Source organism: Hydra viridissima, unplaced genomic scaffold, assembly GCF_058129835.1.
Source record: "Hydra viridissima isolate aposymbiotic clone 2 unplaced genomic scaffold, HvirCarnegie_v1 scaffold_7, whole genome shotgun sequence".
Lineage (NCBI taxonomy): Eukaryota > Metazoa > Cnidaria > Hydrozoa > Anthoathecata > Hydridae > Hydra > Hydra viridissima.
Window position 1 is genome coordinate 1,502,638 of NW_028324306.1, and position 13,032 is coordinate 1,515,669.

A 13,032-nucleotide genomic window follows, 5' to 3' on the forward strand; every position below is an offset into this window, starting at 1 on the left:
CTTAAAGAAGAAAAAGGAGGTTGCAATAAGATTATAGGAGATGTTAAGAAGAGGAGGTAGAAGCGGAGACAACGAGCTAATCTCATAGGGGACATACGGGTGGTCTTCAGGGTTCGGAAAATTTAGTGGAATAAGCCGAGATAAACATTGAGAAAATAGAAGGATGACGTAAGAAATAGCTTAAGTTTATTTTAAAGTTGAGACTTTTATTTATGATATTTTTATCGGTTATTTGATAAAGCAGGAAATATCATTCGGAAAGATAAATAAGCGCATAATAAATTTAAGACTGAGTGTTACCATCATACTGAAAATTAAGGCATTCCCACATCCATACACAACCAATCCTCCTACACTCAAAACCACCTACACTCAATATCTTCCATAACCCTAACCTAAGTAATAAACGTTCACTGTAAGTCCCGCCTCGCAATAAGAAGAAGATGTTTTATCATATATATGATCGAATATGAAATCGTAAACAAAAACCATTCCTATTAACTTCGACGCGTTGCGAGCCGAAATGATTGCTCTAATTGTAAACTGCTAATAATCAAATCTGATAATTAACTATTTTTGTTTTTAAACAGATAAAGGAAGTTGTTTATTGGCGACACAAAGGAAACTAAATAATTTCGCCCTCATACAAATTGACGAAATTTAGTTGTGCAGCATGATTAAAATACATGTTAAAAGTAAACAACAACGGGTCAGCTTATGTTAATAGCTATTAATATCGCAGGCGTATTTCTACTATAAAGAATGTAAAAACTGTGTCCTTTCCCGTTAACACATTTAAACTAATATTTTTGAATATTACATAGCTTGAAATAATACAGTACATTTAAAAAACGAAGATACAAAGCCCAGTATGTGCGTTTGTGAGTGTCTGCACGTCCGTTTGTGTGTACGTGTGGGTGTTCAATTAAAATAAAATAAACGGGATTAGTTTAAGCAGTTCCAGTTTTATTTAATTTTGTTGAATTTTTTTTACAGGAACACTCAACCAAATTATTATTTCAATAGAATAAAGCAATCTAAAAAAATTTTCTGTTTTTGATACTTCAAAAACAAATTTGTTTCAAAATTTTTATTCCAGCCTATCTTGACTATAAACTATATTTAGCGTAATCGCGTTTTATCGAGCGTGTTTTGTACGATGGGTTTAGTCTTATATTCCTGTGACTTTACCCAAAATAATCATAAACATTTTTTACAGAATTCAAAGCTAAAAGAAACTTTCTGAAAATCTTGTTTGTTACATCACATACTTCTAATCAGAAAAAAGAACCTACACAACATCATGTTGGACACGTAGTGTAAAAAATTAGGCAATCTTTTCCTAATATTTACACATTTTCATAGCTTATTTTAAGTGGTTTGAAATAAGCAGAAAAGTTTGACAAGTTTGTTGCGCGATTCGATGTTGTAAGGAAGAGTTTTCAGTAAGCTAAAAAAACACTTTGATATCAATAAAACCTTCGTTTCTAAACATTTTTTTTTCATACCTGAATTCTTCCTTAGGGTTTATATTTTATTAGATTGGTTGATCGAGTAAAAGTAATTAAGTAAACGTTGATTATCGAAATCAAATTTTCGTGTACAAAAACTTTCAAGTTTTTTTTTTGAAAACGAGACAAAAAAAAAAGTGACGTACGAAATTTACAAGTGCAGTGTGATATTCAACTTTTCATCCTCACCATCCAAATCATCATTAAGCCCCTTGATTTTAAAAAGACATAATTTGTTAACTTTTATCAAAAAGCTGATGCTTTATGATCTATACAAAATCTTATTGATTTGCTTTATGATCTATACAAAATCTTATTGATTTGATTTTGGAAATCTTGTTAAGGTTTAAGAAACTTTATAAATAAGATTTAAGTTTTAAAAAATATTACTTGTAAGATTTTATTTCAAAGTTTTAAAATGTAAAAACATTTACAACAAAATAAAAAGTTGAGTTTTACGTGTTGTGTACATCATAACATAATTACGTTAATAACCAATTTACGTTTTTGCTTTTTTTCTCTCTTAAATCTTTTATTCAAAGATTTTGTAAAAAAAGTTATTTTATGATCGGAAGTCGTTAAAAAGATTCTATCATTTCTTTCTTCGTTTAATTTTATGATCTAAATTTATTATGTGGTGTAATCACTGGGAAAACCAACAACTAGGTTCACTGGATTATCTATAAAGCTATAACTTCTATTTAGCTATAACTTCTATCAGCTACAACTTTTGTTTCTTCATCAAAATTTCCGAGAAATTGATTTTCAGTTTTCAAAATTTCCGAGAAATTGATATTCAGTTTTCCAATCTTTCGCGTATTTTTCGTTAACTTTAAATTTATACTGGTGCTGAAATTGCTAATTCTCATCGATGTTGATATAATTACAGCCTTGAATATGTTTTCAATTCAAAAACCCTAAATTCATTGAAAAGATCCTTTACCAACGTATCTTTTTTTGTTTCCAATAAAACTACTGCGGTCTTTAATGGAGAACTCACTGACGTGCTTCGGTCCGCAAAAACAAACAGAAAGTTTGTAGAGTTCTTTTCTATACTCTTCTCCCATGTAAAATAAAACCAAAGGGTTTGTTACAATTTGTAAATAAAACAATGTCAAAAGAACTGTCCATACAGATCTAGCAGCATTTGAATTTGGTATCCAACCGAAATCGTTAGCCATGTAAAACGCTTGAAGGGGCAACGTAGTCATTCCAAAGAAGATATACATCGTCCAAATAACGCGGTCAAGTTTTCTAGAACTGCGTCTTCGGGACTGAAGAGTTTCGTTCGGTATGTGGCCCTTCAAAAACTTCATTGTGTTAAAAACAGCGCGGTGAATTTTGTAGTAGGCAAAACCAGAACATACCATCGGTATTATATAGGTGAGAAAATAAATAACCAGTCTATAGATTAGTTTCATTTTTGTCGATATATAATCTAACCTACAACTGTTACTTTTCAAAGAAAACTGGCCAAAAATACCCATTAAACCCGCAGATAAAATCACAAAGGCAATAATCCATATAAGAACAATAATTATTATGGCGTGGAAGAGACGTAGCTCGCGACCTTTATTTATGTTTGAGACTACAAAGAACCGAGCTAAACTCAGTGCAGCATGGGTCAAAACGCATACCCCTGCAAAGTGTTCTAATATCGGTAAAATGATCGTACATTCAAACGTATTTACTTTCCAAACTCCTAGTTCAAACGCAGTTGACAAGGGTAAAACTAAAATAGATATTGCCAAGTCTGCAATCGCTAAGTTAAAGACGAATGAGTTTGTTACCGTCCGCATTTTTTTCTTTTGCGCGATTAAGAGAACGGTAAAGAGATTGCCAACGACTCCGCCGACCGCAAGAAACGTGTTTAGTGCTACTAAAACCAGTCGCAACAGTTGATTAAATTCTATACTCATTTTCTAAAAAAAAAAAAAACAAGAGTTAAATTCTGTACTGATTTTTATAAGACGTCTGAAACAAAAACAAGAATTAAATTGCTGAAATATTTGTCACCAACAAAATCTAAACTATCACAACAAGAATAAAAAACGCACTGTTTTTTTTTTTAAAGTAATTTTTTTTTTCAACCTAAAAAGTTAAGAATCAATCAAAAGGAGCCTCGGTGATAATAATTGTTTTTATCATAATTGCAATATTATTTGATAATATTCTAAAATTAGGCAAACAAAGCGAAGATCTTTCTTATAGATTCCCAGAGTCCAATCTACAGAACTTTGCGCTCCTCCACTTCACAAATAAGTTATGTATAATAAATTACAGTTATTAATAAATTGCAGTTGAAATTACAAGAGAATATTAAATATATATATATTATCTTATAGTAACATATATATATATATATATATATATATATATATATATATATATATATATATATATATATATATATATATATATATATATATAAAGTTTTTTAAAATTTCAACTTGCAAAGTTTTAGCATGTAGCTGTTCAACATAATAAACTTTCAAGTAGAGATAACCCATAGGTTACCATCACTCTAAAGAATACTAAAAGCGATAATCGAAGAATAAAAATGTAAATAAGAATCAGACTAATGAGCTATTTAATTGATTTGTTCGTTTTATTTCCTTCGTGAGCTGATCCCCATTTAAATATTTGCGGAAAGAAAAAGTAGACGTTGTCCTTTGGCATCCATAACGAACATCGCTTTTTGTCATTATATAATTAAGAAAAATGTATATTACAAAACTTTTAGTAATAATAAATTGCCATAGTTGTTGGAACAAGTTGAGTTGTATAAGATTTTCACTTTCTCCGTTAAAAATCATTAAAGTGGTTCGTATCAAGCAACAATGACGCATGTGGAAACAAACTCAAAAAATTTATTTATATATAATGAATCATAAACCAAGCTAAACTAAACAATAGAAACCACTCTCCTACCAAAATATTCCTCCTGAATTTTAGCTGCGCGCTAAAAATTATAAGATCTGCAAAATATGAGCAAATTGTTGAAATCCATTAATTGCTAAAGGTAACACCAAACAGTTTCAACTTTCTGAGCAAAAAATCAGAAAAGTACTTGAGAAATACGACACTTTTTTAGTTAAAACAGCAACTATTTTAAAAGTAAACGCAGCATTGTTTGATCTCTCGACATACCAAAACATACTGGGGGGTTGCACACAGCCTAATTTCTTTTCTCATTAAATATTTTAACAAAAATAAATGTTTAAAAAGAATGTTATGCATAAAATAAAAGTGCTTAAAAAAGTTGCTTTTTTTTTTGTATAAAATCTTAAAAAAAATTATTACTAAACGTTTTAGTCACAGGAAGATTATGTCAAAAGCTCTTTGAGTAATTTTTTTCAAAAGAAAGACTGTAAATCGATTTGTGAAGGAGGAGGTAGGTTCTTATAAATTTATAAGCACATATTTAAAGACAAACAACGTAGAAAGCTCCGTCCTTTTCATGGCATTATTACTGTTTGTCATCATACAAATGTAAATCAATTATACAAGTTTAATGCACATCAATCTGACACATTCTCAATTTGCTCATATATATGCCAACTAATATCAGTCTATTATAACCACAAATAGTTTGTAGCACGTGACTTAAAATTGATTTTGTATTAAAAACTACGTTGTAATTATTTCTTAATCTTTTGATATTTTTGGAATTCCGTTAATTAAAATTTAATTAAAAATGGATTTGTAAAATGTGGTTAATCTAAAAGAAACGGCGTAGGTTAAAACAACCATTCTCGTCTCAAGTAGTTAAGTCTAATTCTCTATTAATAGATCTCGTCTCCAGGTAGCTGCTTCTTATTCTCTAGTAATAAGCATGTTAAACATCATTTTTGACGAGTAATCGTTTGAGAAAACAAAATAAGAAATTTAAAAAAATATTATTTTTGTCTGCATGACGAAATCAAATTCCGTTCAGTTAACGGAAATAAATATTTTTACTGCATTTAAATTTTACGTTAACTAAATTTCTCGAAGAAGCTATTTTTTTTAACAAAGCACCAAAGTTCATTTTGCAAAGAGAAAAAATTAGAAAAAATTAGAAAGATAAATTCTCTTTTCTACATGGTTGCATTTTCTTGGATTGTAGCTTCGTTCAGCCATGTCTTCAAAATGCATCTTTAATTTCAAATGATTCGACTGTTGCAATTTACTGAACAAGTTTAAACCTGCAAGTAAGATTTTAAATCTCGAAAAAACAACAACTTAAAAAAACAACAACAAATAAAACAAAGAAAACTACATTATTAATTTAATTTAAAATCTATTAAATTTTATCTAAGTTTTTTTTTACTTAATGATAAAGTTTAAAATAAATTTTCATAAATTTTAAATAAGAAATAAATGGGAATTGAGATTTTTTTTTACTCTTCTGTGATAAAATTTAATAGCAACTCTTATAAATATTAGAATAGGGTGATTTGTCAGCTCATTCTTTCTATATATACTTAACATTGCTCTCTATATATTTATATATATTTTGTTCTCTATATAGTTCAGCACTTCTAATGGTCAAGCGATAAATAAACAGACATAAATAAACAAACATAAAGAAATAAAAAATTGGGATTACTAGAACTTCTCTTAAATAAAAAAGAGAACCTGTTTTTTTAAATATTATATTAAATATATTATATTAATATATTATATTAAATATTATAACGTAAAGTATTATAAAAATCTTACATAATCTTAAACAAATTATAAACTAGTGGCACGAAAATAGAAAACAAATATAAATTACAGAACTGCTAAATATTTTAATGAGTTTACAACATGTATATCATGGTTGTAAGAGAGCTCACGCAAAAGCGTTATTAGCAGCCTGCTTGTGGTGTTTACAAATAAAACGGTGAGCTTTTTATGAATATAGAGATGTTAATTTAGATACAGAAAAATCTCCATATAGCGAACCTTATGTAGCGAACTCCATGTATAGCGAACCCTAAAGAGAAATGAAAATATTTTTGTTATATTGAAGAGAATTAGAATTTCTAGATTTTGAAACATCTTTTTTGTCATGATTGTTTTTGTCTACAAATATAAAAGTTCTTTATTACAATAAAACTATGTGATGCATAAAAATATAATTCATAAATGTAAATTCCTAAAAAAACATTTACTTGATGCAAGTTATATCTTTAATATATAGCTATCGCAATTTAACCATTAATTTCTCAATCACGCTCAAACAATAGAGCAAGCAGGGAGAGGGGTTCATCACAGTTTACCAAAAAGGACCATAAACAACGAAACGAGCAGGGATGGGGGTTCATCACAATTTACCAAAAAGAACCATAAAAAAGATCAAACTTTAAGGTTTGTGAGCATTTTTTTCGCCGGGAAAGTTTACATTTTCAGTCTATGGTTACAACAGCAATGTTTGATTTATAACAAAATTAGATTCAACCATCTTTTATCGTCTGCTTCAAGAAAAAATGGATGCAAACTCGGCAAATGTAGTTTTTTATTTCTTGCATTTATATCAAAACCTAACTTTTTTCAATCTTACAAAGGGTATTAATAAAAAGAGTTTTTCAAGAATATAAACAACTCCTCTTGAAAATGGAAAATAAACACCTTCAAGAATGGAAGGATTTAAAATAAAAGTTTCTTTGTTTAATATATCAATATATATTTAAAATATAATACAAATTAATATTTCAGATTAATTAGCGTTAAATCAATCTTATTAACATACACCTCTTGAAAATGGAATATAAACACCTTCAAGAATGGAAGGATTTTAAAAAGAAACTTTTTTATTTAACATATCAATATATATTTAAAATATAATACAAATCAAAATTTTAGATTAATTAGCGTTGACAATATTATAGAATAGTTTCTCGACTTGAATCAGTGTCAAGTTTACACGAAAAATCGTCGCATTTATTAAAATTTTTACAGCTGTTTTGTGAGTCGCTATTCAAAGATTCAATTAATAATTGCAAATTATTTGCTATTTGTTCCTCAATCCTTTCGCTATTTGTTTTTGAGAGCAAGTTGTTTGAAAAATAAATGTCCCCTTGAGAATACGGTAAAGAAAAATAATCGACCTTTTTTAAATTTAAACTATTTGTAATTAATTCTTTGCTTTGACGCTGTTGTTCATTTATTTTAGGGAAAGAGGAGGTTTGAGTTATTACTTTGGCGTCCAGTTTCAACTTGTTTGATTTCAGTGGAGAATTCCTATTCCTAATACTAGAGTTGAAGGCCTGGTTTTTACGACGCATAATCGAAGTCCTGTTATTTAACAATTTTTTCGCATCATCCCAAGAAGTCCTTCTATAATATTTCCTCCCTGATACTCTAAGACTTCCCCTAATTCTTTTTGATGCTTCGCGAAAATGTTTCGGAAGACAAAAGCAAACTGATAACTTGTACAACTCTCTTCTATACTCAGCCCCCATATATAAAAGCACCAGAGGGTTTGTCACAACTTGCAAATAAAAAAGGGTAAACGATATTGGCCAAATGATATCAAACATAGGATGATTTTCAATATTACTATTCAATATGCCGGTTACAAAGTACAAAGCTTGAATTGGTAACGTTGTACTTCCAAAGAAAATATACATTGTCAAAAGAATGCGATTTAAACGTCTTGACTTGCGTTTTCTAAAAATTAACAAATCTTCAGGCATATATCCTTGAAGATTTTTTGCATTATCGGAGATCACTCTGTGAATCCTGTAGTAAGAAAAACCTGTGCATACCATTGGTATTACGTAAGTAAGCGAAAATATCATTACTGCATATATAATCTTACGGTTTTGATCGCCATAGTAATCAATTTGGCATCTCGTTAATTTACTAGTGTTTTTCTGATCTTGTGTTATTTCTGTTGAGTTCTCGGAAGTTTCCTTGATGACAAACCTACCTAATACTCCCATTAGTGGGACGGATAAGATGACAAAAGCTATTAGCCATATGAGAAAGATAATAAATATAACATGTCGATTTTTTACTTTATGAATAACTTTTGACTGGCTCACAATCATATGTCGGGCTATACCGATTGCAGTGTGAGTCAATACACACACTGCGGCAAAGTGTTCCATTATTGGCATAATAATACTGCACTCTAATTCGTTTGGTACCCAGTATTTTTGTTCCATTGCCATTGTAAAAGGAATAACAATCGCAGATATAGCTAAGTTTGCCAATGAAAGATTGAATACAAAAAGGTTTGTGATGTTCTGTAGCTTCTTCTTTTGACCAATCAAGATAACAATAAACATATTTCCGATGATGCCACCGACTACAATAAACGCGTTAAAACTCGTTAAAATAATTCTTTGAACGTACGCAGCCATGATTATTCTTGTACTTCTTCTTTTTTTTTTAATTTTTTTTTTATTCTGAAAATGAAGAAAATTATTTTTTTTTGGAAAATACTGGAAAAGCAACCAGTTAATCATTTTTAAGTCTTATTGATGTTTCGATATCTTTGTTAGTTTCAAGCATATGTACTCAATTTTAATAAGTAAATATTGAACCAACTTTCATTGATTGGTGTCAAGCAATCTTTAGTAAAAATAAAAAAAAATAAAAAAATTTGAAAAATCATAACAGATTAACATCTCAGAGTTGTGGTTTAATGTAAACAACAAATCTGTGCACAAAAACTTTACAATTTCAAGAATATTAATAAATCCTCCATACTTGATCTCGTTAGTTTTTGAAATGTTAGAAAGTGACGTCCTGCCAATCGTTTGGTTATTCATTTGGCTATTTATTTATCTATTCATTAACACGGTTTTACAATTTTAGTTACTAAAACCATTTTAAGTAATTGAAACAAAAATTGCTGTTAGAATACACACGCACGCACGCACGCACACAAACGTATGTGTGTGTGTGTGTGTGTGTGTGTGTGTGTGTGTGTGTGTACACACACACATATGCATACATACATACATACATACATACATACATACATACATACATACATACATACATACATACATACATACATACATACATACATACATACATACATACATACATACATACATACATACATACATACATACATACATACATACATACATACATACATACATACATACATACATACATACATACATACATACATACATACATACACACATATATATATATACACGAATATATATATATTTTATTTGATTGAGTAAAATTCTAAATGTAGCGTAATCTATGCAATAAAAATAAAATTAAAAAAAATAGGAACAGAATAAATTTAAACAAAAGATAAAAGCTCTCAGAAAAAATGAACTACACACCAAAGAAATTAATAAAGTTATTCATTGAAGTAACTGTCTTACGCTTATAAATTATCTGTTTAATCTTTATTTAAATAGCCCAATCATCGAGTTTTTACTACTATGTAAATCCAACAGAAAACACATTTAACTTATGTATCTGGTCACGCCGATACTACATTTAAGCATGTTATACTTAACATACTAGGCTACCAAGAATGAGTAAATATTGGCAAAACCGTTTGTCTATTCTTAAATAATATTCGTGAAAAAACTCAACTGCCAGCTTCAATGCGCAATTGTATCAGATAATCTCGGTTAATCAGACAATCTTTTAAAGATCTTTAAAACCAAAAAGTTTATGAGCTTTTAATTTGTCAGTTGCGTTTGCGTAGTTTCTCGACGTGCTTTGACTGCATTATCGTAAGTTTTTTTTTCAGGCTATTGTTTGTCGTTTGAGTATATGGAACCAGAATCGATTTTTTGCGTTCAGAAAAACTTGCTTTTCGTCGAATCTGATCTCAGATCAGCACGTGACGGTTTATTTTAAATGTCGCTACCATTTCGCTACATGAACACAATATTTTTTCAAAACATTACAAAATGGACTGATTTGAGTAAAGTGACGATTCGAAATAAAATGATGATAAGAAACTACTTTAAAAATCATTTTCATATGTCAATCAAATCATCTATTTTGAACTTCTTTGTTTTCTTTCTTAACATAGTTAGAGGAACTCTCAAGAGATTTACGATAAAAAATACACTATAACTATCAATTCTGAGGCCACAAAGTTATATTGCTCAGCCCAATTATAAAATGACGAACGAAACTAGCAAACAAAAAGATGTAAATAGCCGACTCTAACGTCGCTGTTTCTAATACCTGCTGCATACACTTGGGGGTGTCCATCGTATCAACAAGGTCTTGTTCTAAGGAATTAAAAAAAAAAAAAAAACCAAACACTTGAGGTTCTAGTTAAGTACAACGTAGAATGTATAAACACTTACGGTCTCAAGTTTGGCACACATTTTGCGGATATTTCTTGTAACTGTTTGCTATTTTTATAAAGCAAAGAGTTTTATAATGATTTTTATTGCGAAACTTATCTCTCATCAAGCCTCAATCTTATTGCTTAGCACAGTTGGTATCTGTAAACAAAACTCCGCCACAAGCATAAAAATCTCCAACCAAATCTTCAATCAAACGAAATAACTTCTGGCATTCATGATTTTTTTTCGTAAAGTCATTAGCGGATAACGAAAACCCCTTTGAAAGAGTTTTTTAACGGTTAACGAAGTCCCGCGAAAGTGTTTTTTACAGATGATTTTAGAAAAAACATTTTATAGTCCTTCATATTCTAAATATCTTCTGCTTCAAACGCGGCTGCGCTCAACATCAGTGAGTATTCACTTACCAAACATTTTCGTTTTGGTTTTTAGCCAAGTTTACATATAGAAAAAATATTATAGGGCATTAATCTTTTATTTATCTACTCGAATATATATTTATAAGTTTACCGTGCTTCTGTAATCCTTACTGATCTTTATGCGACTATACAAATATTAACCTTGCATGCAATAAACTTTTATTTAAGATCACAGGTAACTTTATTTATTTATTTGAAGATGTTTCGATTTTATTTTTAGTTCTTTGAAGATTGAGATCGATTTACTTGTCGTATCCTATGTAAAGCAAACTTTTTAACGTCGGCTGCCGTACTCAAGGTAAAGAATTGCTTTAAAACTGAAAAAATGTACGTATGGAAATCTGTGTGCAATCTTTTTATACAATGTGCAACACTTAGAATTTTTCAATTGAATTTCATTTTTACACAATCCATTTATAAACGAATGAATGAATGATGATGAAGATGGTGATGATGATGATGATGATGATGATGATGATGATGATGATGATGATGATGATGATGATGATGAAGGTGATGATGAAGATCATGATAATCATGATAATATTTATAATGATCATGATCAAGATTGTGATGTTAGTAATGATTATCATGACAATCATAATGATGCTCATCATGATTACAATAATCTTGTTTTTAGCACAAAAAATAAATAAAAAAAAACATAGTTATTATATTATCTTAATGTATTAAAGTATTTAATAAATATATATGAAAGCATAACACTTCGTTTAATCCGTTTAAAAACTGGCTCCGTAATTTCCGTCTAGCAATCCTTTTATAAAGTCAGAACATGGTAGCAGGCGACAATTTTTATTTGCATATTTGAATCGTGTGCAATTTGACAATTTTTAATGAATTTAATGAATTCATTGAATTAATTTATTTAATGAGTTCATTGAATTTATTTTGTAAAATTTGTCAACGCAATTTTTATAATATATAAAGATTTCGGCAAATTTTTTTTTCTGAAAAACATAAAACATCTGCATTATTATATAAATATTAAATAAATATTAAATAAATATTTGTATTATCTTTTGTCTCAGATGACGGCTAATTATTAGCATAGATACCTTCCACTCATTCAGAAGATTGAATAACCGTTTAGATAGATGACCCCCAATTATTGAGATTGGAGGTAATTAAAAAATCAAAGGTAGCATTCATAAATGTACATAGAATAATTGATAAATAAAGATGGACTCTTTATTTTAAAGCGCATACAGTTCATTCTCCGCCCCCCTAATGCGCAACGGCGTTATTTAAATGTTCTTTATAAAGCGGAATTTTGTTCAATAAAAAGCCGAGCAAATAAATCAGATTTAAATCTTTAAGCTACAGAAACTTTTTACATCTTTTTTTTTAGGTGCTGATTGTTGCTCTGTTTTTTTTTGAGGCCTGATAGTTGTTCCTCTTTGATAGCTATTCTATTTTTCTTTTTTTTTTTTTTGTAATTTCAAAAAACGCCACGATACTTGTAAATATAGATTGAATTTATGAATATACTCACTATTATTACATAAATTTATATAAAATGTTAAATTTAAATAAAATATTTTTGGGTAAAAAAAAAAAACAGCTTAAAATTCCATTTTAATTTTCATTTTAAAAAATATAAGTTTCATTCTGAAGACAACTGTGTACATAAATTTAAAAGAGTTATCTACATCGATGTATGTATATCGATGCATATCGATGTAACAAAACATCTCCGATTTTAAATGATTGATTCTTAGGTAACTTTAATTTATGGTTTATTTAATTTTATTGGAAGGTAAAAACACCAAAAAGTTTATAGATTGATAAATATACTAAATTATA

At 29.0% G+C, this 13,032-nt stretch overlaps 2 protein-coding genes and 1 long non-coding RNA gene across 3 annotated transcripts; 1 reads left to right on the plus strand and 2 right to left on the minus strand.

Annotated features, from left to right (window-relative positions):
* Positions 1-1,885: 1,885 nt before the first annotated feature.
* On the minus strand, positions 1,886-4,731 carry LOC149885542 (nociceptin receptor-like). Its single transcript, XM_090092252.1, has 2 exons — positions 4,443-4,731; positions 1,886-3,433 (listed from the first exon to the last, which is right to left on the minus strand). The coding sequence occupies exon 2, from the start codon at positions 3,428-3,430 to the stop codon at positions 2,435-2,437; it is 996 nt and encodes a 331-aa protein (XP_089948378.1). The 5' UTR covers positions 3,431-3,433; positions 4,443-4,731; the 3' UTR covers positions 1,886-2,434.
* Positions 4,732-7,177: 2,446 nt separating this feature from the next.
* Positions 7,178-9,084, minus strand: LOC149885543 (neuropeptide Y receptor type 6-like). The gene has a single exon (XM_090092243.1). The coding sequence runs from the start codon at positions 8,951-8,953 to the stop codon at positions 7,364-7,366; it is 1,590 nt and encodes a 529-aa protein (XP_089948369.1). The 5' UTR covers positions 8,954-9,084; the 3' UTR covers positions 7,178-7,363.
* Positions 9,085-10,069: 985 nt separating this feature from the next.
* Positions 10,070-12,446, plus strand: LOC149885544 (uncharacterized). The gene is made up of 2 exons (XR_016453917.1): positions 10,070-10,201; positions 11,429-12,446. It is a non-coding gene; the product is annotated as an uncharacterized LOC149885544 (long non-coding RNA).
* The last annotated feature ends 586 nt before the right edge of the window (positions 12,447-13,032 follow it).